At 52.2% G+C, this 24,932-nt stretch overlaps 1 protein-coding gene across 3 annotated transcripts in view; it reads left to right on the forward strand.

Moving 5' to 3' along the window:
- The window catches only part of GTF2IRD1 (GTF2I repeat domain containing 1), a 112,294-nt gene that overhangs the window by 82,535 nt on the left and 4,827 nt on the right, over positions 1 to 24,932 (forward strand). For all 3 annotated transcript variants that reach the window (XM_081557985.1, XM_081557984.1, XM_081557983.1), the window contains 2 exons: positions 19,686 to 19,763; positions 22,042 to 22,234. In XM_081557985.1, coding sequence (XP_081414111.1) covers positions 19,686 to 19,763; positions 22,042 to 22,234 — 271 coding nt within the window. The remainder of the gene's footprint in view (positions 1 to 19,685; positions 19,764 to 22,041; positions 22,235 to 24,932) is intronic.

A 24,932-nucleotide genomic window follows, 5' to 3' on the forward strand; every position in this document is an offset into this window, starting at 1 on the left:
AGGTGTGGGGGCCGTGGGAGAGCACAGGCTGGCACGCAGACAAACCCAGGCTGAGAGCCCTGACCCCTCTTACTAACCATGTGACCCTGGGATCATTATTTCTCATCTCCAAGCCTCCACTTCCTCTTCGGTGAGATGGAGCTGGTCATACCTGCTTCCCCAGGTGATCTGGGTGGCTGAGTGGTGGGTAGCGGTGGGTCAACCGTGGAGGACGTTTTCGCCCTGCTGATGATTCAGAGAAGTATCTGTAAAGCTCTCAGTTCTGGACCAGCTGTGATGGGAAGGGCTCGGCCAGTGGGGTTAGCAGTCATTACTGTTATTCCAGGGGGTCAGGAAGGCTTCCTGGAGGAAGTTCTTTTCTCTTTTTTGCTGTGCTGGGACTTTATTTGCTGTGCGTGGGCTTTCTCTAGTTGTGGCGAGCAAGGGCTACTCTTCATTCAAGTGTACAGGCTTCTCATTTTGGTGGCTTCTCTTGTTGTGGAGCGCGGGCTCTAGGCGAACGGGCTTCAGTAGCTGTGGCTCGAGGGTCCAGAGCTCGGGCTCAATCGCCTTGTGGACTCAGTTGCCCTGCAGCATGTAGAATCTTCCTGGACCAGGAATAGAACCCGTGTCTCCTGCATTGACAGGAGAATTCTTAACCACTGGACCACCAGGGACGTTCATAGATGACTGTTCACTTTTACAATGATACGTTTCTTCCAGATTTTCCCCCGAGCTTATTAACTGTATATCTTGTGCTTTCTATAAACTTACAAACACATGCTTAAAACATAAGCATTTTCCCATGTCTTTAAATCACTTTACAATGCTCTGTCATCAGGGTGCATTGCAGTTATATGACAGCCCTGTCCCCCAAGAATGGACAACGGGGCAACTCCTCACACCCTGGACACCTAACATCCACTCATCCTATGGTCTGCCAGCTACCAAGCCTTCCCATACCAGCACATTTGATCTCCTCCCCGCTCCCCATAACCAGCCCTACAGAAGGAAACAGGCTCAGAGAGGTTAAGGAGCTCACTGGAGGTCACACAGCCCGCTTCCAGGCTCTTCCCACCCCATCCCTCCATCCATACTAGGTAGGTCTTTGCTGCCCCCTTCTGGCTATCAGTGTCTGTAACATTACTCCTGTCTAACCCTTTAGGCTCACAGTCCTCTGAGCTCATTTATTTGCACAGAACATTCTTGAATGCCTGCCTTCTCTATGCCAAGCGAGATCTGGAAATACAAAATAGAAAAAAAAAAATCTCTGCCATCATGGTGCTTATATTCTAGTCGGGGAGGCAGATAAATAAGAACAAATAATATATTCAATAGTGATGAGTGCCATGGAGACAAATACAAAAATAGGACTATCTTTCAAGAGCACAGTTTTAGAGAGGATACCAGGAGTTAAGGCCTGAATGAAGAGAGGGTATAAGCCATGTAGAAATCTAGGTCAAGACATCCAGGGAGAAGAGTCCATCAGTGCAAAGGCCCTGGGGCCCTGGACATATTTTGAAAATAGGGTCAACAGGATTGCTTTTCTTTTTTTTTTGTTTGGCCAAGCCTCACAGTATGCGGGATCTTAGTTCCAGGACCGTGGATTGAACCCATGCCCCCTGCAATGGAAGTGTGAAGTCTTAATTATTGGACCACCAGGGAAGTCCCCCAGCAGGATTTCTGAGTGTGGATGAGGGGTGTGGGAAAGAAGGATCAAGGATGGCATCAAGACTTTGGAGGAGGAGGGGAGGTAGGATCTGAGTGGTGGGCAGATTTGACACCCAAGTGGACAGGTTGGGAAAGCAGTTGGATCTGTAAACAAGAGATAGTCCCATTTGGGGAGAGGGTGTGACTCGGGGGCAGAGGATTCAGCTGCAGAGAGTCCCACTGGAGACACGCAGTCAGGAGCCATTCTGTATCCCGTGTATATCAGTCATGAAACTGGATCGTAGTGGTGTTGGGCCTGGACAGTCACGAGGGGTCTGAGGATGAACCCTGGGGCCCTTTGAGAGCGGAGGAGAGATAAGTGAACCCCCAGAGGGTATGATGTCCTGGAAACTGAGTGAGAAACCGTTGAACAAGGAAACAGATCATCCAGGCCCAGTGCTGCTGCAAGGTCAGGTGCAGCCCTAAGATGGAGCCGTGGGATGGAGCAGTCCAGGGGTCCAGGGGTGAGGTGGTCAAGAGCAGTTTCAAGGAGGGCAGGGGACCTGATTGGAATCGTGGGCTCGAGGAGAGAAGAAAGAAAAGACATGGAACTCATCAGGGACAAGGAAGAGAAGGGGCAGGAGCTGCAAGGTGAAGTGAGGTTTAGCAGAGGGGTTTGGAGATTAAACAGTGATGGTGTGATTTTAGATAAATGAGTGACCTAGTGGCAGAGAGGATGGGGAGATGGCCAGAGGAGGGGCATCCCCCTGAGAATAGGAGGGGTATGGAGGATGCTGAGACCATGTGCCAGACAGAGCCCCTCTGCCCAGAGAGGGACAGGGGAAGGGTGATAGGGACAGAAGACTGTGTGTCTTGGGGCAGAGGGGTGTGGGAGGAAGGATTGTTGGAGTCAGGGTCCTAGAGGAAGGACTGGGAAGATGGGAAGGAACAGTCCCAGAAGAATGTACGACCTGGACACTGTGGAAAGGCCACCACTGTTGGTGACCGAGGGGTTTAGATGTGGCTGGAGGGACGAGAGGTCGTCAGGACAGGGAGGGTCAAGGGCTTGGAAGGCGTGTCTGCCAGCAGGTTGAGGCCCAGGAAGTAGGACGGCAGCAGCGTGGGTTTCCCGAGCCCCGTGCAAGTTCAGTGCCTCTCCGAGTGCCCGCAGCATGCCTGGCCCTGGGCCTTTGACCTGAGCCTCGTGGTGTCTTCACAGCAAGCCTGCAACATCAGTACTCTCTTCATTCCCATTTTGCAGCTGAGCACACTGAGGCTGAAGGAAGCAGTCAGGTGGTTAACACAGGGCCGCAGTCATGCTCAGGGCCATGCCGTTCTGGAGCCTGGGCCAGTGGTATTGGGCAGTGGGGGTAGACGGCAGCACCAGGATGAGGCCGGAATCATACACGGCCTTGACGTAAAGGCTGGTGACTCAAGCTTTCTCCCATAGCATTGGAAGCTTTTTCTGTCAAGGAAATGATAGGGTTGGATTTGTCTTGTCTTATCATTACCATGGTAACCATTCTTCTACCCACCAAGGTAGATGGGAGAAGGCAAAACTGGGGCAGCGTGGGCTGCAGGGCCCAGGGGTGGGTGAAATTAGGATCTAGATGTGGCAGTGGGGAGTGAGGAGGAAGAGAGGGCAGAAGGTTCCAGAAGGGTGACGGTGGTGTCCATCTTCAGGTCGGGATCTGTAGGCCTGTGAGAAACCCAGGAGCACGTGTGCAGTTGGCAGGAGCCAAGTGGTGCCAAGAGCCTGTGGGGTGGCACTGGGGCTGGACCCAGCCTGGATGAAGGTGGCAGCTGCAACCAGCACTCTGGTCAGCGTGGAGCGTGCGGAGAGGTCCCAGGGCAGAGCCCAGGAGCTCACTGCCGTCCATGGGATCTTGAGGGCGAGGAGCCTGTGAAGGAACAGAGGAGGTGGAGCCCAAGGCAAGGAAGTCGAGGGATTTGCTGGTCAGAAGAACTGAGTCAGGCAGCTCTTTGAAGATCTCAGATGACAGCAGAGGCCTAGGCAACACCAGAGGGATCAAGGAAATGAATATTCTACAACTGATCTTGAAAAGCAGCGGTTTAAAAACAAAAAAAGGTCTCGTTAGATAGTGAGTTCCCTGTCACTGGAGGCATCCAAGCAGCCACTCACCTCGGGTCGCTGCAGGAGATGGGGGAAGGCTTTACCCATTGCTGCTACCTTTGGCTTGTGCATGCCGTGCCTGTCTGCCCAGAGTCCCAGCCCTTTAGAACCAGGGAGGGCGCAGACCAAGGGGCCTCCCCACCCACTGACACCCCTGCTGCCCTGCTCCAGGCTTTCCCACAGCTGTCTGCCCCGGCTCTCTTCTGGCCTAACACACAGTTCCCCTAGGCCTCAGCCAGCTTCCTCTTTTGATTGGGTTCTTCGGTCTCCGGCAGTTCATCCTCCCTGCCAGCTTGAGGGGACTCTGTGGTGAGCAGCCAGGCACCCCACTACTCCCACTCCCCACCTCAGAAAAGGGGCCGTGGGGCCCACAGTCAGAGCAGAGCTACTGACTTCCTGTGTAAGGCCAGCAAGTCAGGTTTTGCCCTTGACCGCACCACCCCTGCACCTCCGGGTCCTTTCCCTACTTGAGAAGTGGGACAAATCCCCAGCCAAACCAAGGCTGTCCTGGGTGGCCCAGTGAGGCAAGAAGAAGAGGAATAAATGGCCTGTCGTGTTCAGGCGGGCGGGCAAGGCTGAGAGGCCAGCTAGGCCGGAGCGTGGAGGGCCTGGAAGGCCTGGCTTTGCAGCGTGGACTAGACCCTGCAGACCCGGCCTTGGCAAGCCCTTCCGCTGACGTCTCCACAGCCGGAGCCTGAGCACCCCCACGGGCCAGGGTCCAAGCTCTGCTGGGCCCCAGCTTTACCTCGGAAGGGCCCCACTCCATAAACTCTCCACTCGGCTTTTCATTTAAAGGAACTCGGTCAGATTACATTCTGCTGAGAAAATATGACTTGCTGGCATCCCATTTGACCTACTTCCCACCCCAGTGTTGCCTGAGGCCCTGTTTGAGAAGCTCAGCTCTGGGTGAAGGGTCTGCCAAGGGGAGGGCTGTGATCCCATTTGCCGGGAGGGTCCCTGGTGGCTCAGATGGGAAGGAATCTGCCTGCCGATGCAGGAGATGCAGATTCCACCCCTCGATGGGGAAGATCCCCTGGAGGAGGGCATGGCAACCCACTCCAGTATTCTTGCCTGGAGAATCACATAGACAGAGGAGCCTGGCGAGCTGCAGTCTATGGGGTTGCAAAGAGTTGGATACGACTGAGCGACTAATACTTTCACTTTCCATGAGGAAGGAATGGCCCCAGCCCCACATGGCACCTCTTGTCATTGTCCCCACTGGGGCCTCTTCTAGGTCTCCTATCACTCACTGGGTGCTGGGAGGGGTGGGCCTGCCGGAGAAGGCCCTGATATTGACCTTAGCAGAGGGCATTGGGGAAGGGACTGAACACAAACAGGAAAAAGTCCCCTGCTGGGCCCCCTCAGGAGCTAGGTGACCTTGGATTTACTGTCTGTGACCTTGGATGAATTAACATACTGTCTTTGATCTGGGAAAGTAAAGTTGCTATCTCTCGGCCTTGAGGTCACACGGAGCAGAGACAGCCTCCACGGTCCACCCTCCAGCCTTGTCACACACGCAGCCCCCCTTCCACTCTTCCCTACCCCACCCCCTCTCCACCCTTCCAACTGTCAGGCTCTTGAGAGCTCCAAATAAGATGGTCCTTTCTCACGTTTCTAAAGATATCACAATTCCAGCGCCAGCCACATGTTTCTCCACTTAATTATCTCTGCTTTTCTTTGTTAATTAGGCTCCAGTAATGATCTCCCTTCTGCCATCCCGGGAGGAGCTGGCATCTGCTGGGCGGGGCCCAGAGGCCTTTGTGGGCAGACAACCGCCTGCCAGGCCCAGAATTGGCCGGCTGCCTCCTTTCTTCCAAGCGAGGCCGGCCCTGTGGGCCATGGAACAATGTGGTGTCAGGAGGCCCTGCCCTTTCCTGGCCTGTGGGGGCCCAGCAGGGGTCGCAGCCTGCCCCCCACCCTGCCCCTGGGGTGGTCGGTGGTGGTCCCAGCCCTGTCCTCCCCCTGCTCTGCCAGGGGAGGGTAGGGCTACTCCAAGGTTCCCAGCAGTTGTTAGGCAGGGGGCTCGGGCCCCAGAAGGGAACAGTGAGGGGCTTCAGACTCTTCTGCAGCATTCCAGAAAACCTCACCGAAACTAGTTCCCCAGCTGGGACCACCCAAGCCGACAGGAACAACCAACGCCTTTATTTGGGCTGGAATGGGATCAGCTCTGGGGTCACCAGGCACCTCGTGCCCAACCAAAGCTCTCTGGCTGATAAATGTGTCTTTGAGCCACAAAAAGTGGAGGCCTGCGGGGGGAGGAGTGCACAAAGGATGGCTCAGCACACGTGGTTTCCTGGGTGGACTGGATCTTGCCAACCTCCAGGGAAAGAAAATGAAAGTGTTAGTCCCTCAGTCGTGTCCGACTCATTGCGATTCCGTGGGCTGTAGCCCGCCAGGCTGCTCTAACCATGGGATTCTCCACGCAAGAATACTGGAGTGTGTTGCCATTTCCTCCTCCAGAAGGTCTTCCCGAACCAGGGATCGAACCCAGGTCTCCTATATTGCAGGCAGATTCTTTACCGTCTGAGCCACCTTCAGGGGTCTGGTGACAAAAGAGACCTCGTGGTGGTGGGAGGTGGGCATGGGGACACTCAGCCCTAGCCCTCTGTAGTCCCTCTGCAGGCTTGGGGACAGGACAACACAGCCTGCAGAAGGGACCCCTTCAGGTTTGGGAGCAAAGGGCCAGTTCCTTAGTCCGTGAACAGTCCCGAAGTGTCCGCTGAACCGGGCACTGGGCTGAGGGCTTCCCTGGTCGCTCAGACTGTGAAGAATCTGCCTGCAATTCAGGAGACCAAGGCTCGATCCCTGCATAGGGAAGATCCTCTGGAGAAGGGAATGGCAACCCACTCCAGTATTCTTGCCTGGAGAATCCCGTGGACAGAGGAGCCTGGTGGGCAGTCCATGGGGCTGCAAAGAGTCGGACACAACTGAGTGACTGACACATTCACTTTCTTCACACTGCCTCGTGGGATTTACATCCTGGTGGGGTTGCAGAGAACAGACGATGTGCGAAGGGTCAAGGGTACCAGATGTTGAGGGCTGAGAAGCAGATGGGAGAGGTTGTGTTTATTTTTAGGGAGTCGCAACAGTTGAGGTGGGGGTGGCCAGGGAAAGCCTGTGAGCAAAGGCCTGAAGGGGGCAGTAGTGAGCCTGGAGGCGCATAGGGAAGAATCTTGCAGGCCAAGTACAGACTGCAGAGGCCCTGAGTTCCCCTGCCAGGGTGGGAGGTGAGGTCGAGTGGAGGACATGGCGGGAGATGGGGTGGAAATGGGGGAGAAGGCTGATTGTGGGGCCTGGATCAGGATGCTGATCCTTATTCCTGGGAGCTGGGAGCCAGTGCAGGCTTCGGAGCAGAGAAGAAACAGAATCCAGATTAGGATCTAACAGGACCCTTTAGGCTGCTGGTTGAGGACACGCAGGGAGGCATCGGGGGCGATGTAAGGAGGTGGTCATAGCAATGCAAGCGAGGCCCCGGGGGTGGCTGCAGCCGTGGTGAGCTTTCGACTCTGGGTAGTGTTTGTAGCTAAAACCAACGATTTGCTGGTGGGGACTGTGAGCAACAGGGTGGGTGGGGGGAGTCGAGCTTGACCTCAGGGATTTGGACTGAGCTTCTGCAATGATGGAGGTGCTGGTAGGTAGCTGAGATTCAGAAGATGCGTGCTGGTAGGTAGCTGAGATTCAGAAGATGCAGGAAGAGGTGCCGGGGTGGTGGGTGGGGGAGGTCTCAGGCATGTTTGTGGCTTATTAAGTCTGGGGGCTTCCCAGGTGGCTCAGTGGTAAGGAATCCTCCTGCCAGTGCAGGAGACACAGGAGACGCGGGTTCGATCCCGGGGTCAGGAAGATCCCCTGGAGGAGGAGATGGCAACCCACTCCAGTGTTATTGCCTGGTGAATCCCAAGGACAGAGGACCTGGTGGGCGGCAGTCCTTGGGGTCGCAAAGAGTCGGACATGACTGAGCACGTGCACACGTCTCCAAGAGCAGTTTGACGTACAAGCAGGGGGCTTGAGAGAGCGGTCCAGACTTAATGTGTCATTTGGAGCATCACAAGCACATTGATGGTAATATCTGAAGCCCAAACGGGGACTTCCCTGGTGGTCCAATGGTTAAGATTCCGCACTTCCAATTCAGGGGAGCACATCCATTGTCCGGGAACGAAGATCCCACATGCCGCCTAGTGAGGCCAAAAAATAAAAATACATAAATAAAGCCCAAACAGAACGAGATCATCAGAAATGAGTGGAGTCAGCGGATCAGGACCCTGGTACCTTCAGTCTTTGTAGGTCAGGAAAAAACCAGGAGGAGCCAGGAGGGGGTGGTGTCCTGGGGGTGAGTGAAAGAACCCCCTTCTCCCTGGGGGGAGGCCCTTCTCCCCTTGTGACCCTGAGGCTCCCACAGCCCAGAGACGTGGCTGAGCACCTTGCAAGGACATCAGAGGTCAGGCTCTGTGCGACGATGGCTTCTCAGCAGGCCACAGTCCCCACTGCTCAGGATTATAGATGCCCCACAAGGTGAGCGGGAAGAGGCTTCCTTTCTGCCCCCACAAAGTAGAGGAGCCCCGGGTTTCCATTGTCTGTTTCATGAAGCGGCAGTTTCCCCACCATCTCTCGGGTGGTGTGTGAGGCTGGGTGAAAACTCCAGCAGAGGGTCTTGTTCACCAGGGGAAGGAGAATGGATTTGCCCCACAGACAACAGAGAGGCCCTCAGCAAGTTTAAAGCGACAGAAGGACATGGTCAGACAGACTGTTTAGATAAATCTGAGTGGCTTGCAGAGCAGAGGATGGATTCAGGGAGGCCAGCTGAGATGTTCTTGCTGCATCAAAGGTGACAGGATGTACCTGGATTTTGTTGTCGTTGTTGTTCAGTTGCTAAGTCGTGTTTGATTCTTCCAAACCTCATGGACTGTAGCCCACCAGGCTCCTCCGTCCTCCACTATCTCCTAGAGTTTGCTCAAACTCACGCCCATTGAATCAGTGATGCCATCTAACCATCTCATCCTCCGCCGCCCCTTCTTCCTTTCGCCTTTGGTCTTTCCCAGCGTCAGGATCTTTTCCAGTGAATCAGCTGTTCGAATCAGGTGGCCATAGTATTGGAGCTTCAGCATCAGTCCTTTCAATGAATATTCAGGGTTGACTTCCTTTAGGATTGACTGGTTGGATCTCCTGTGTCTCCTGTGGACACACAGGACTCTCAAGAGTCTTCTCCAACACCACAGTTTGGAAGCATCGATTCTTTGGCCCTCAGCCTTCTTTATGGTCCATCTCTCACATCCAGACATGATTACTTGAAAAACCATGCATGCTAAGTCGTTTCAGTTGTGACTGACTCTTTGCAGTCCTATGGACTATAGCCCACCAGGCTCCTCTGTCCAAGGGATTCTCCAGGCAAGAATACTGGAGCGGGTTGCCATTTCTTCCTCTAAGACATCTTTCCAACCCAGGGATCAAACCCACATCTCTTATGTCTCCTGCATTGGCAGATGGGTTCTTTACCACCTGGGACGCCCTGAAAAAAAATGTAGCTGGAGGCAAAGGGGCGCAGAGGGGTGGAGTTTCCTGTGGCGGCAGTAACTCAGTAGCTGAAAGCAACACAGGTTCGTTTCCTTACAGGAGTAGTCAGGGTGTCCACATGGCGGGTTCCTTCTAAAGGCTCTTCGGGAGAATCTGTTTCCTTGTCTTTTCCATCTTCTAGGGGCTGCCTGCCTTCCTTGGCTTGTGGCCCCTCCTCCATCTTCAGAGCGCATCCATCCAACCTCTGTTGTCCCCTCTCCTTTTGCTTTTGACCTTGCCTCCTTCTTCCAGGGACTCTTGTGTTTACATTTGGGGTCCACTCAAATACTCCTGCATCATCTCCCCATCTCAAGATCCTTAAACATAGCAGCATAGTCCCTTCTGCCATGTGAAGAAACAGGCTCCAGGGATTAGAGGATGGACAGCTTTGGGGGCCACTCTTCAGCCGAGGTTTCCCTCCTGAGTGACCGTGTGGGATGGTGGGGTCAGGGACCCACGAGATGGGAGGAGGGACAGGTTTGAGGGAAGCCTGGGGAGAGACTGGGCGGGGATGTGCAGAACAAAGGCGCTCGGGGAGCCAGGTGGAAACGTGGATTTGGGGTTATGGGTGCAGAGAGAGCTGGACGGGGTAGAAGGAAGATCTGGTTCCTCCCCATGGGCAGAAACTGAGTCGTGATGAGCCTTCAGTACGATTTCAGACCCTCTGCCTGTCCTCACAGCTTTGGCAGAGAGGCTGTACTGCCAGGTGGTCAGTGATCTGGGATGAATCGTGGCTTCCTGCTCACTCCCTGTGTCACCTGGGCAGGTGGCTTTCTCTCTGTGCCTCGGTACCCCATCTGCAGGAGGGAGATACTCCTAGGACAAACTTCCTACTGTTGTCAGAAGGATTAAGGGAATGAATGTGTGCCGAGGTCTAAGAAGAGTGCCTGGCACATGGGAGTTTAATTTCTCGGATAGTTATTTGTTGAGTGCTTGTGATGTGTCGGGCGTTACTGTGGGTGCTGGGGCTGTAATCGTGAACACGTGCAAACAGACCAAAAGCTCGGCCCACGGGAAGCATCTGTTCTCAGGTCCCTGGCTGCAGAGTTTGCCGCTGTTGTAGGGTAAGGATTGTGGCCTCAAAATACTTCCTTTCTCCCTGCCCCCTGGCACAGCGGAGCCCCAGCCTATGTGGTCAGCTGACTGCCTCTGCCCGCCTTACCCAAGTTGGGCACTGATGCTCTGCCAATCACACTTAGTGGGCGGCCTTCTGCACCTGGCCGGTCGTGGCCACAATTCACAGTTCAGCCCAAGCCTTGTTGGCCTTGGGACTGTGGAGGAGGGAAGGGGAGGGGAGAGGGAAGGAGGTAACTTCTGTTGGGAAAGGCCATGGATATGTCCGTTCCCAGGACCGTCCATCCAGGATACACCCACACACACATAAGAAAACCTGACGTTTGCTCTACCCAGCCTGGCTTGCAGGTTCAAGCATGGAGCTGCAAGAGAATTTGGGAGGAAGCCATCTGCCTCAGGTGGGAAAATGGCACCCAGGGGTCAGAGAGACCTGGGTTTGAGCCTTAGTGGCACCCATCGCAAACCATGTGGCCTTGGCTGCTGTGACCAGGCACCTTGACTCCTCTGAGCCTCAGCTTCCTTATCTGTAAAATGGGGATCATAACACCTAGAGGTCAGGCTTGTCATGAGGAATAAAGAGCATCACTGTGTAAATTGCCAGGTCCTGTCTCCGCCAGGCATGTGTCATTAGCCGATGGAGGACTTGCATCCTAGTGATTGGCAGATGGGAGGGCCTGGAGGAGCCCCAGAAGGGGAGGCCCCGGCCAAACAGCCTTCTGTTGGCCATTGTTTCAGGCTCTTGTTGCAGTGGGTCAGCTGGAGGCCAGGCAGCTGGGCTCCAGGAGGAACCTGGATAACCTGCCCAGGCAGGTTGTGATCCACCCACCACCCACCTCCATCCTGGGGAAGGGAGATGGATTGATGGAGGCTCAGATCCCTGGCCTAGAGAACTCTGCGAAAGAAGGCATGCCTTCTTTCCTCCCCTCCCCCTTCCCCAGGGAACCCCACGCACTGATCAGCTCCATCATGGTCCCCAGCACATGACTCACTCTGTAATCCATCCCTGCATGTAATGATCGATCAATTGATTGATGGCTGTAACTTTTTATTTTGAAATAATTTTTAATTTATAAAAACTTGCAAAGGTAGTACAGAATTCCCAAATACCGTCTGACCCATGTAGGATGCTAAACTAACATCGTGTTGAACCATGGTCCACTTGTCAAAACTGAACATCACATGGTGCCTACAATGAACTAAGCTACAGGCTAGATTTCTTCAGTTTTTCCACTGATACCCTTTTCACATTCCAGACTCCAATGCAGGATACCACACTGCATTTAGTATTCATTTATTTTTATTCTTTCATTCGTGTTCATACATACTTGTTTGGGCACTTGTTAATAAATACTACAGTGAACGCCCGTGAACCCACCACCCATCTAAGACTCAGAACAGAGCCAGTAACATACATCCACCCACATGCTCTCCTTCATTTTGTCTGCCTCTCTCTCTGGAACAAATATTCTGAATTTTATGTGTCTCATTCTCTTGGGGTTTTTTTCCTACAAAATTGCAAAACTACAGGAAAAAAGAATAGTATAATGCTTATCAGTATATTCTTTCGCTGAATTCACTAATTCTTTTTTTTTTTTTGGCCAAGACGCTTGTCTTACAGGATCTTAGTTCCCCAAACTAGGGGTTGAACCTACGCCTTCTGCAGTGAAAGAGCGGAGCCCGAACCACTGGACTGCCAGGGAATTCCCTGGAGTCATTGGGAGCTGGTGGTTCAGACAGTAAAGAATCCACCTGCAATGCAGGAGACCTGGGTTCGATCCCTGGGTCAGAAAGATCCCCTGGAGGAGGGCATGGCAACCCACTCCAGTATTCTTGCCTGGAGAATCCCATGGACAGAGGAGCCTGGCAGGCTTCAGTCCATGGGGTTGCAACTGAGCGACTTAGCACAACACATTAATTCTTAACATTTTGCCAAATTCCTTCCCTCCCTTCCTCCTTGTCTCTCTCTCCCACCCACAGACCCCACCCCCACTGGTTTCTGTCTCTGCCTCTTTCTCCATCAAAGTAACTTGCAGGCACATCTTGACTCTTCATGCCTAAATATTTCAACACACATCTCTCCAGAACAATGCTCTTCTTTTTTGCAGATCCATAATACTGTTGTCACACTTACGAAACGTGCTAACTCCCTCTCATCTAGTATACAGTTTGTATTCAGATTCCCAAAAATGTCTTTGATGGTGTCATTCCCTATGATTTAATCACTACTCACAGGTTTATTTTTTTTTAAATGTCTATTGCATAAAATACTTGCTTAAACCAAAATTGTTTCATTTTGCTTATTTTTTTTAACTTTTATAACGAAGGTGTCTTATTTTTTAGAGGTTTTTTTTTTTTAATTTATGTATCTATTTATTTTTGGCAGTGTAGGGTCTGAGTTGTGGCAATTGGGCTCCTCATTGCCACTGTAGTTGCTTGGCAGCATATGGGATCTTGTCACATGTGGGATCTTAGTTCCCTGACCAGGAATCAAACCTGCGTCCCCTGTGCTGGAAGGCAGATTCTTAACCTCTGGACCACCGGGGAAGTCCCTAGGGTATCCTATTATAGAAAGTCTGGAACTTGCTTCTGTCACTGTACAAGATGTAATATAGCGTTAAAATGTGTGGCCGTAGCTGTTGGTTTTCAGGGCTCTGTAATATTCCACCGCATTGACTATACCATGATTGATTCATTCATTCTCCTGTCCTAGGCTATCTGGGTCTTGCTGTTACCTGCCATTACTAAGAGTGCTCTTTAGCCCACCTGAGCATGTTTCCTTTGGCACACATACGAAAGATTCTCTTGGGTACATGAGATTATGGGCAAGGGTGGGGGCTTCCACCCCACTGCAGCACGGCCGTCCCCTCTCTGAGCCTCAGTTTGTCCATCTGCAAAACAGATGACGGAACTCCTGCTGCCCCTACAAACAGATGCTGGAAAGAGTTAAGAGGTGAACTGAATGTACCCTTTCATCCTGGCGAAGGCCTGGTGCCAGGAAAGTGAAGTATCCTACAAGTCACAGGGGCCCAGGGAAGGACGTGGCTCGTCCCCCATCTGAGCGACCCCTGCTCCCTGCACAAGGTAGCTATTCCACCAAGGTGGGGTGCCCATGGATATCCACCTTCTGGTCTCTTGAGAGCCAGGCCCACCTGGGCCTACTTTTTTATTTTAAATTATTATTATCATTCTGTGGGTGTGTGCTCTTTGCAACCCCATGAACTGTAGCCCACCAGGCTCCTCTGTCCATGGGATTCTCCAGGCAAGAATACTGGAGTGGGTTGCCATTTTCTTCTCCAGGGGATCTTCCCGACCCAGGGATCAAACCCGCATCTCTTGCGTCTCCTCTATCAGCAGGTGGATTCTTTACCACTAGCGCCACCTGGGAAGCCAGGTAACAATCAAAAATAACAATTTAAAGTAATTGTTATTATTTTAGTGAATTTATTTCGTTTTGACTGCCCTGGGTCTTCGTTGCTGTGCACGGGCTTTCTCTAGTTGTGGTGTGTGGGCTTCTCATTGCAGCCACTTCTCTTGTTTCGGGATTTAAGGCACATGGGCTTAGTTGCTCCACCACATATTAGATCTTCCTGGACCAGGGATTGAACCTGGGTCACCTGCATTGGCAGGCAGATTCTTCTTAAGCACTGGACCACCAGGGAAGTCCATGGGTCTGGTTGATGGCTGGATCGCCCAGTCCAAGCCCAGCAGAGAGGAGAGGCTGCTTCGAGAGGAGAAAGGAGAAATAGTTATTATATTCTCCCCCCAGGGATCTGGCCCCTCCCCTCTTTCACTGCTGGCTGCCTCTGTGTCATTTTGGAACATGATTATCAGCACACAGTCATCAGCCTGAGCTGGGCATCTCAGACTAGGCGCAGAAGGGCCAGGCTGCTCCGGGCTCTTGTACTTTGCCCCCAGAGAGGGTTGTGGGGCCACCCCAGGTGTTACTCTGAGCTGACGGGCTTAAAACTGTGTACCCAGCATGGCTGTGATTTAATAAGCTTGGTTGCTTGCTTTCCCCAGGCAAAATTCAGTTAATCCTTGGGCTAACAGACAGCCGATTAGAAAGGACAAGATGAGAGCTCCTGGGGCAGACCATAGACAGAGAGAAACCAGAAAAGCGGAAAAAGCAAAAAAGGGCAGGAGAAATGCCAGCCCGGGGCAGCGGGGGACAGGTCACTGCGGCCAGGGCAAGTTCAGCACCACTTTCTGGATGGCACTGGGGTTCAGGTCATGAGGGTGACCTCCCCCTACCCACAAATTGTGTACTCAATTAGAAAAGGGGTACTTGGTGTGGGGGTTTTTTTATGTTTATTTTTATTCATTTATTTCTGGCTGTGCTGGGTCTTCGTTGCTGTGCAGGCTTTTCTCTCGTTGTGGCGAGAGGGGGCTACTCTCCAGTTGTGGCGCACGACCTTTTCCTTATGGTGGCCTCTAGGGCACGTGGGCTCAGCCATTGCAGCTTCCGGGTGCCAGAGTGCAGGCTCAGTAGTTGTGGCACACGGGCTTAGTTGCCCCAAAGTATGTGGGATCTTCCTGGATCAGGGATCGAAATCTGGTCTCCTGCATTGGCAGGCAGATTCTTTACCACTGAGTCACCTGAGGAAGCCCGCCTGATGAGTTTTAGAAAATATTCTCCCCTAAATGAGTCAAGCAAACCCAGAGACTTAAAAGAAATAAACTTCCATTTTCTGGAAGAGTTTCCTATGTAAGATTTCATTTCCTGAGACTACGTGAGATAACTGAGGCAGCGGTCTGGTAATCATATCAATGATAACTTGACATTGATGGCATAAGACCTTACTTTTTTTTATGTAGTATCATTAAATCCCTCCCTAACAGGCCAGGATTCCCACTGGAGGGATGTCAGAACTGACTCAGAGAGGTTGAGTGCTTTTCCAAACACCACACAGCATTAGGGATACAGTCAAGATTGCAATCTTGGAATCTGCTGTCACTGGCCCTGCGGATGCCCTTTCTCCCACTGTCTACAGGCATTCAAGCAGGTACCTGGAGGGTACACAGCCTCCACATGGAGCCCTGTGATGCTCCAAATGGAGAACATTCTGAAACATTTGCAACTGTTGGGGTCCTTACAGCCAGCCTGGGTTTGCAGACACTCCATCAGGTCCCCCCAGGGAAGAAGAGTAATGATAACCAGCCCAAGACCACGCCAGGCACGGACAGGATGTCCTCAGCTCCGTGTGGTCGTTGTTGCAACTTTCCAAACAAGGAAATCCAGTGGTGACCCAAGATCATGAGCTAATAACAGAGCCAAGACTTGAGACCAGGCAGTCAAACTTCAAAGCGTGTGGTCTTAATTGGTCTTAAATTCCAGCAACAGGGCCGTACCTCAGTCTACGAAAGACCATGGGGTTTCTGGCCGAGACTCCACGGGCCCCAGGGATTGTGCCTCACCACCACCACCACCCCACACACAACACACACACACACACTCTCTCTCTCATGTTCTCTGATCCTCGTTTTGCTCATTAGCAGACCAGACTCAGTGGTGATGGTTGCCAGGGCCGCCCTGCCCTGCCCACAGCTGTCCTTGGGGAGGTCCCTGATGACCACCGGCCTGCCTGTCACCTCTCCAGGCAGTGGGCGTATGATGGTGGTGGCAGGAGCCTGGCAGTGTCAGGAATGAGGTGACCGACCCACAGCCTGCCAAGAGGCCCGTTGGGCTGAGCCAAGCAGGCTAACAGGGAGCGTGGCCTTTCTCCCCCATGTCCAGGGCTCGCCAGGACTTGGGGGAAGCTAGCTGGGGACGGTGACCACAATTCACATCACAGCAGACCAGCTCTGTCATAGGCACCTCTGAACCCAGACACAAGTGTGTTCATCCCTCCCACTGCAAGGCTGGAGGTAGAGGGAGGGCACCTGTGGTCCAAGTTCAACCTCCCAGAAATTGGCTCCCTCCTTGGCCCTCATCCCGCGAGGGCTTCCCTCCTCTTTCCTCCAAGTACACAGAGTCCCTTGGGCTGCAAGGAGATCAAACCAGTCCATCCTAAAGGAAATCAACCCTGAATGTTCATTGAAAGGACTGATCCTGAAGCTGAAGCTCCAATACTTTGGCCACCTGATGCAAAGAACTGACTCATTGGAAAAGACCCTGGTGCTGGGAAGAATTGAGGGCAGGAGGAGAAGGGGGTGACAGAGGATGAGATGGTTGGATGGCATCACCAACTCAATGGACATGAGTTTGAGGAAATTGGGAGATAGTGAAGGACAGAGGAGCCTGGCGGGCTACAATCCGTGGGGTTGCAAAGAGTTGGACACAACTGAGCTTGCACACACGCGTGCACATACACACACACACACAGTGCCTGGAGCCCCAACGTGTGCTGATCACACTGAGTCCCACGGGACCTTGGAAGGCACAGCTGTCACCCCCTCTGAGAAGCCCTCCATGATCCCCGGCTGGGTTGGGGGTGTCCAGCCTCCCCACCCCGTGCTTCCACAAGGCTCTCACTGACAGTTCTCAAGCCCGGTGGGTCACCCAGTGTTCCTCACTGTCGCCTGCCTCATCTCGGACTGTTTTCTGTGCTCTGACGCAAGGTCAGCACTGCATCCCCATGGAACCGTGCTTGTGAAAGGTTTGTCCAAGACAAATATTGTTTCAGGACAGTGAGCAGAAATGCTGAGATGTGACACGACCCACCCATGACTGAACCAACACAAGCCTAGGTTTTCAACTCCAAGTTCTTTGCCCTCCCGGAGCCTGGCGTTGCCTCTCCCCCAAGGCAGTGTGAAGCTCAGCGCTGCCCTTTGTCTCTCTCCACCCACTGGCAGCAGAGCAGCAGGAGTCTGCAGGGGAAGGCAGGGTGGGTGAGTGAGCCCCATGCTCCCAGACACACCCATGTGTCCAGGTGACAGTCACATCCAGCAACCACGAGAACCTGAGCTTGCGGGCTTGTCTTTGAGGTGCTGTCTGCTTCCTTTTGTTAGTTTGTTATTTATGGCTGCACTGAGCCTTTGTAGCTGCACGCAGGCTTTCTCTAGTTGCAGTGAGCGGGGACGACCTAGTTGCGGTGCCAGGCATCTCACTGTGGTGGCTTCTCTTGGGCTTCAGTAGTGGTGGCCCACCGGTTTAGCTGCCCCACAGCATGTGGGATCTTCCCTGACCAGGGATCGAACCCACGTCCCCTCCATTGGCGGATGGATTATTAACCACTGGACCACCAGGGAAGTCCGCTGTCTACTTCCTTTTAATCCAGAAGGCTTTGTCATGTACCGACTGAGTCCCAGCCCTGCCCTGGGCTTGGGAGGAGACAGAGGCATGGAACTCTGAGCTGATAGAATGAGAGATTTAGAGGAAACACCTCAAAGATCAACCCTTCTCTCTAGAGATGGGAAACTGAAAATTCAGGAAACCCAGTGTGCCTGGTAGAGAGAAAGACCCAGACTTCTGGGTCAAATAGGGTATTCCCGGCCCTGCATGGCTGTGTGACCTTGGGCAGGTTGCTTAACCTCTCTGAACCTTTGTGTCCTTGACTGTGGTGAGCAATGGCCATGACCATGTCTGGGAGAGCTGCCAGCGGAGTGTCTGGCGCACATTGGGTGGGTCCAGGTTGATCTTTCCCTGGCCTCTGTGCCGCTGCCATGTCCGTGCAGAGTCCTGGAGCCATCCCTGGTGGCAGGGGAATAGCTGGGTAGAAAGTGTCTGCCACCTCCCTGCAGGCTCTAGGTGGCCCTGCGGCAAAGGACCCTGTTCTAGTTGTCTGCAGATGTGGAGAGGGTCAGGTTGATGCTGGCCACCTCTGGGGTCCTGAAGACCATGGGGAAGGGCTGTGACGGGGTGTGTGGGAAGGTGGGAGGGTTCCAGGGTGCCAAGTTTGGAGTCTCGGTGTGGCCAGGTGCAGCCATCACTCCCCGAGATGGGAGCACAGGAGGAAGATGTTATCTGGGGTGCCTGACGCTGGCAGTGCCCCATGGCACCCGAGTGGCTGGTTGGCCATGCTTGAAGAGAGACAGATCCCGGAACTCTGAGATTCGGAGATCTGGATGCCAGAGTCAGGAGCGTGGGCACGAACGGGACCAGACAGGGACACGGAGGGCGGGTGGCGGGGGAGACTGGGAGGGCAGCGGGTGATGGAGGAGGGGTGCCAGGCGGTGTGGGAAGCTCTCTGCCCTACAGGGCTGGGCGGGCGAGGCCCCTCCCTTGCAGTGGGGCTGGGGGAAGGCTGGGCCTCGTGCCTGGGGTGTGAAGTGCAGGCGGGGGCAGCAGACAGTCTGAGTGGCACAGAGCCCTGGGCCTCCCAAATGGAACTGAGTGCTGTGAGATTTTTCCAGATTAGAACAGGAGTTGTTTTTCTCCGCCGACCCATTCTGTCTGTTCTGTGCCAGGGTGCCCCGGGGCCCTTCCTGGAACGCCAGCTCCCGGGACACATGCCCACGGCCGCTCTGCCGGGACCTCCTCTACGCCGTCCACACCCCGCTTCTCCCCGGCCCAGCCCAGGCCTGTCTCTGGGGGCTCCACTGAGCCCAGCTGCTCTTCCAGGCCAAGGAGAGGGCTGAGGGAGAGGAACACAGGGTCCGGGCAGAAGGTGCCCCCCCATGGGCCCCCCCGGACACTGACCAGGAAACGTGGGCAGCCCCCACAACCCCAAAACCTGCCTGGTCGCAGGCTTTGGGCTCTGGGTCTGCGAGGCAGCCAGGTGATTTCCTGCGAGCCCAGCTCAGTCAGGCCAGCACAGGCCCCCCCCGACCCACCCTCACCCCTTCCCCAGGCCCTACCATGTGCTTCAGCCGCAACCAGCACACTGTGACCTTTCATCTTTCGATGCCTGCGCAGGGGCTGATCCTACACCTGGGGTGTCTTTCCCCACCCCCACCCCATCCTGCCTTCCAAGAGACGCCCCCCTCGAACATCTCGCTCTCCCAGGGATGCACAAGCAGCATGGGCACCCCGATTCATGCCCTACCTCACCCCCATCTCCTCGGGGGTGTCCCCGGTCACACTGATGGATGGGCACGCGGCCTGGTTGTCACCCCCGCTAGGCTGCGAGTCCCTGGGAGGAGGCTCCTGGCCTCCTTCTCCTCGGGGTGCTGCGTGCCTGACGTGGGGCCTGTGCTGGGGAAGCTGTTCAGAGAATGCAGGGTGGGTGGATGGATGTACGGACAGATGGGTGGATGGATATACGGACAGATGGCTGAGGCCAGCCACAGGCTGCAGGGGAGTGGGCGGGCCCTGGAGAGCCTGTGCCAGCAGGTAGGGGTCTGGGCCGCCACGTGGGAGAAGGAGCAGGTCCCAGGGCCGAGCCCGTGGGGACCCTCACGCCCCCTTGCCTTCCTCTTGTAGACGAAGATGATGCCAACAGGCTCGGGGAGAAGGTGATCCTCCGGGAGCAGGTGAAGGAGCTCTTCAACGAGAAATACGGTCAGTGTGTGGTGAGGGAGGGAGGGCAGGGCCGGGGGGAAGCCTTCCTTGTGGGTCCCCTCTCCTCTGCAGCCAGCCTGGCCTCCAGTTGTCCCCAGCTGGCCTGTCTGCTCCCTGGGGACCTAGTTGCGCTGTGACTGATGAGAGCTGACTCCTCATTCTGCCCCCCAACCAAGAAAGCTGGGGGAAAAGGAAACAGTTGGTGGTACCCACAACTGGGGCAGCGGTCAGCATCTCTGCTCCTCTAGGGCTGGGCTGTGTGGCAGAGGCCGTGGCCTGTGGTCAAGTGCCTGTTCACCCAGACGCTTGTCTGCTCAGCACACACTCAGCCCTGAGAATCTAGAGGAAGGAGTCTGATCCCGCCATCAGGGGAGCTCAACATAGGGAGGGAACTGGCTGTGGAATAGACGCAAAGTGCCAAGTCCCCTGCAGAAGACATCCAGGTGCCAAGGCAGAACCCAGGATGGTACAGTTGATAATACAGCCACCATCAATAGAGCAGTTTCTAGATTACTGAGTGTCAGGCAGCACTAGGTACTCTGTATACGTTTTTTTTTTTTTCCCAGCACTTTTTTATTTTGCAAAACTGAAACTCACACCCATTAAATAACAGCCCACCATTTCCCCCTCCTACTGTCTGTCTCTATGAATTTGACTACTCTCAAGTGAAAAGATACAGTGTTTGTGGTTCATCCATGTTGTAGCTTATGTCAGAATTTCCGTCCTCTTAAAGGTTGAATAAGATTCTTCTCTAGGACGTGTATTAGGTTTTGTTTGTCTATTCATCCACTGAAAGACACCTGTTGCTTGCACCTCTTGCCTCTTGTGCGGCTCTGAAGATATTTTGTTTGTGATGAATTTAGTAGTATTATCTGCTTTGTATTGTAGTTGAGAGAAGACGGTTTTTGTTTTTGTTTTTAAGAAATTCAGAGAATGACAAAGGAAACCAGGAAAATGTAGAAGTGTAATGAGGAGGCAGGGGTAATGGGAGCATAGCCATGGCTGGATCGGTGAACAAGAAAGCTCCTTGGAAGAAGGGACGTTTGAGGAGGAACTTGCATGTCAGGAGGGGACAAAGAGAGGGAAGCTCGCCAGGCGTAGGAAACAGCTCAGTGAGTGCGGAGCAGTGAGAAGGCAGGCGGGCCAGGAGCGGGAAGGTGTGGGGAGAGAGGTTCTCGATGAGGGCAGAGAGGGGGGCAGGCCAGGACTTGGGGGTTTCGTTTTGAGAGTAGCAGGAAGCGACTCTGCTGTGTGGTTTGCTGTGTCTTTTTCACTTTTTATTTGAAATCAGTTTTCAAAGCAGAGAGGATGCCTCAGTGACCCACCGTGTAACCCACAGACCTGGCTTCTGTGCTCATCAACATTTAGCCAGTCTTATATCTAAGCCCAATCCACTGGGCTTCCCGGGTGGTGCTAGGGGTAAAGAACCCACCTGCCAATGCAGGAGACTTAGGTTCAGTCCCTGGGTTGGGAAGATCCCCTGGTGGAGGGCATGGCAACCCACTCCAGTATTCTTGCCTAGAGAATTCTCCACAGAGAATTCCAGTATTCTCCATAGAGAATCCCATGGACAGAATTCCATAGGCATGGTTTGATAGCTTTAGTACTTTAAAACAAACCTAAGACATCCTGTCATTTCGTCCATAAATACCTAAGTAAGGACTTCTATTTTTTCTAACACAACAGGAGTAGATTTTACATCTATATATGGTTTTTTTGGCCTTGCAGGATCATAGTTCCCCAACCAGGGATCAAACCCATGCCCCCTGCAGTGGAAGCAAGCAGTCCTAACCACTGGACCTCCAGGGAATTCCTTGGATTTTTTTTTTTAATTTATTGAAATATAGTTGACTTACAATGTTGTGTTAATTTCTGCTATTCAGCAAAGTGACTCAGTTTTATAAATATAAATATAAATATATATATATATATATATATATATTCTTTTTCATATTCTTTTCCATTCTGGTTTATCACAAGATATTAAATACAGTTCCCTGTGCTGTGCAGTAGGACCTTGGTGTTTATCCATCCTATATGTAATAGTTTGTACCTGCTAATCCCAAACTCCCAATCCTTCCCTCCTCATCCCACACCCCTGGATTTTTAGTTTTGCTAATTGGATTAAAAAAAACAAACCAGTGGTGTGTGTGTTGACTTACAAACTCTCTGGGGTACAGTGGCTACCTAGTGGGGCCGTGCTGGGTCCCAGCCCTTCCCCAGAGAGCTTGCCTTAGACCAGGGAATCTTCCCTCACCCTGACCCCTGTGCACTCTAGGTGAGGCTCTGGGCCTGAATCGGCCCGTGCTGGTCCCTTACAAACTGATCCGGGACAGCCCAGACGCCGTTGAGGTCACGGGCCTGCCCGATGACATCCCCTTCCGGAACCCCAACACATACGACATCCACCGGCTGGAGAAGATCCTGAAGGCCCGCGAGCATGTCCGCATGGTCATCATCAACCAGCTCCAGTGAGTGCCCCTGGCACCTGCCGCAGGGGGTGTGGGCGGGGGGATGGGGGAGGGAGGGTGCTGTCTGGATCTGGGAGGGGAACCCCCAGAGCCAGCCCAGCCAGGAGTCGGAAACAGAAACAGCGAGAAAAGGAGAGAGAGGAAACTCTCACTTGCACAGAATCCGTAGACAGCCTAGCTGTCTTTCATCTTTTGTTTTTTGAAGACGTGGACCATTTTTAAAGTCTTCATTGGATTTGTTACAGTATTGCTTCTGTTTTATGTTTTGGTTTTTTGGCCTCAAGGTGTTTGGGATCTTAACTCCCTTGACAAGGGCTTGAACCCACACCTGTTGCACTGCAAGGCCAAGTCCTAACCACTGGACTGCCAGGGACGTCCCAACAGTCTCCTCTTAGAGATGAGGAAACCGATATCCAGAGTGAGAAAGGGACAGTGTAAATTACAGTGGGTTAGCTGGGCTCCAGACCCAGACATCTTAGTCTGTGCAGGCTGCTGTAACAGAGTACCATGGACCAGGTGGCTTAAACAGCAGAACTTTATTTCTCACTGTTATGGAGGCTGAGAAGTGCAAGATCAATGTGTCAGCGGATTTGGTGTCTGGTGAGGCTCTTCCTGGCTCACAAGCGAGTGTCTTCTTACTGTGTCCTCACAGGGTGGAAGGGATGAGGGAGCAATCTGGGGCCTCTTATATAAGGGCGCTAATCCTGTTCATGAGGGCTCCACCCTCCACACCTAATCACTTCTCAAAGGCTCCAGCCAACAAATATCATCACACTGGGGATTAGGTTTTTTCAATATTTGAATTCTTCAGGGACACAAGCACTTAGGCTATAGTGCCAGATGTCCTGATTCTGACTCCTTTCAACTGAAACACATGGCCTCAGCATTCATAGGTATTTATTTTTTCAATTTTAATTAAATTTGACTTTTTTTTTTTTTTTTACTATATCACTCATTTTTACCTGTTTTACTGTATTTGGAAAATAACAGTAATTCAGTACCCCCAACCCTAGAGATAGCCACTGTCTATATTTTACTGTATATTCCTATATATTTTTTAAAAATACAATAGCTTATTTGATTATTTTTTGGATTTAAAAACAATACACACAGCAAACTTGGAAAATACAAAAAGGTAGAAGGAAGGAAGATAACCCATAACCCTCCTATTTAGAGTTAACACTGGTGGTGCATTTCTTTGACTTTCTTTTCTACCCCTATTTTCTTTTCTATTTTACACTCCATGTTTTTGAGGGTTTTTTATTTTAGATTTTTATTTATTTATTCACTCATTCATTTATTCTGAGTATGCTGGGTCTTCATTGCAGCTCCTGGGCTCAGTAGCTGAAGTACTTACGCTTAGTTTCAGCATGTGGGATCTGGTTCCCCAGGGATCAAACCCACACTGCTTGCAGTGGAAGCTCAGAGTCTCAAGCTTCCTGGCGGTTCAGTGATTAGGATTCAGCGTTTTCACTGTGGTGGCCTGGGTTTGATCCCTGGTCTGGGAACTAAGATTCCACAAGCCACATGTATTGTGGCTTTTTTATTTAAAAAATACAGCTATTGTTTTTGGGGTATTTTTTTTTGGTGCAGCCAAAAAAATTTTTTTAATAAAATAATATAAGGTAAAATAAAATAATTGCATGTGTCAAAAAAATTGTATTATTCAACTGATCTGAGTTGTCCAGCTACAGAAATAGCAAGATGCCAGAGGGCTGTTTGGACTCATGATATTTTAAAGATGCAGTAAAAGATCTATTGATCTGGGGGGAGAAATCACATTATTCAGTGAAAGTGAAAGTCGCTCAGTTGTGTCCGACTCTTTGCAACCCCACGGACTGTGTATAGTCCATGGAATTCTCTAGGCCAGAATACTGGAGTGGGTAGCCATTCCCTTCTCCAGGGGATCATCCCAACCCAGGGATTGAACCCAGGTCTCCTGCATTACAGGCGGATTCTTTACCAGCTGAGCCACAAGGGAAGCCCCACATTATTCAGAGGGGCCTCAAATGAACAGTAGAGGTTTCCCTCCCTTCCCGTGTATGTTCACCCTCTGAAGTAACTTCTGGAAAATAGGAGAAAATGCCCACCCACCCCCAATAGGTGTACCTCCCAGAGAGAAGACATTCTGGGGTTTTCCTTCCATGTTTCCATTTTTCTTTTAATGATTATATATACATATATATATATATATAAATTAGGTTACATCTAATTTGGTGGGGGTTCTTACAATAATGCTGCAAGTAAAATAATCATTAAAATAAAAAGTGAAAGACATATTAGGGCTTCCCTGGTGACTCAGTGGTAAAGAAACCGCCTGCCAATACAGGAGACAAGAGTTCGATCCCTGATCCAGGAAGATCCCACATGCCGCATGGCAACTAAGCCCGTGTGCCACAACTGCTAAGCTTGTGCTCTAGAGCCTGGGAGCCACAAGTACTGAAGCCCGCGTGCCTAGAGCCTATGCTTTGAAACAAGAGAAGCCACCACAATGAGAAGCCCTGGAACTGCAACTTGAGAGTAGCCCCCACTCGCCGCAACCAGAGAAACCCCGGCAACAACGAAGACCCAGCACAGCCAACGCTAAACAAATAAAAATAAACATTAAAAAACAAAAAGAATCCAGGCTCCTTTTTAAAAAAAAGATATATTTAAAAAATAGTACTGTCTCGTATATCCATTTACGTAAATGTAGGCA

This window comes from Giraffa tippelskirchi, chromosome 13 (assembly GCF_054371585.1).
Source record: "Giraffa tippelskirchi isolate mGirTip1 chromosome 13, T2T-mGirTip1v1.2.pri, whole genome shotgun sequence".
NCBI classification, from domain to species: domain Eukaryota; kingdom Metazoa; phylum Chordata; class Mammalia; order Artiodactyla; family Giraffidae; genus Giraffa; species Giraffa tippelskirchi.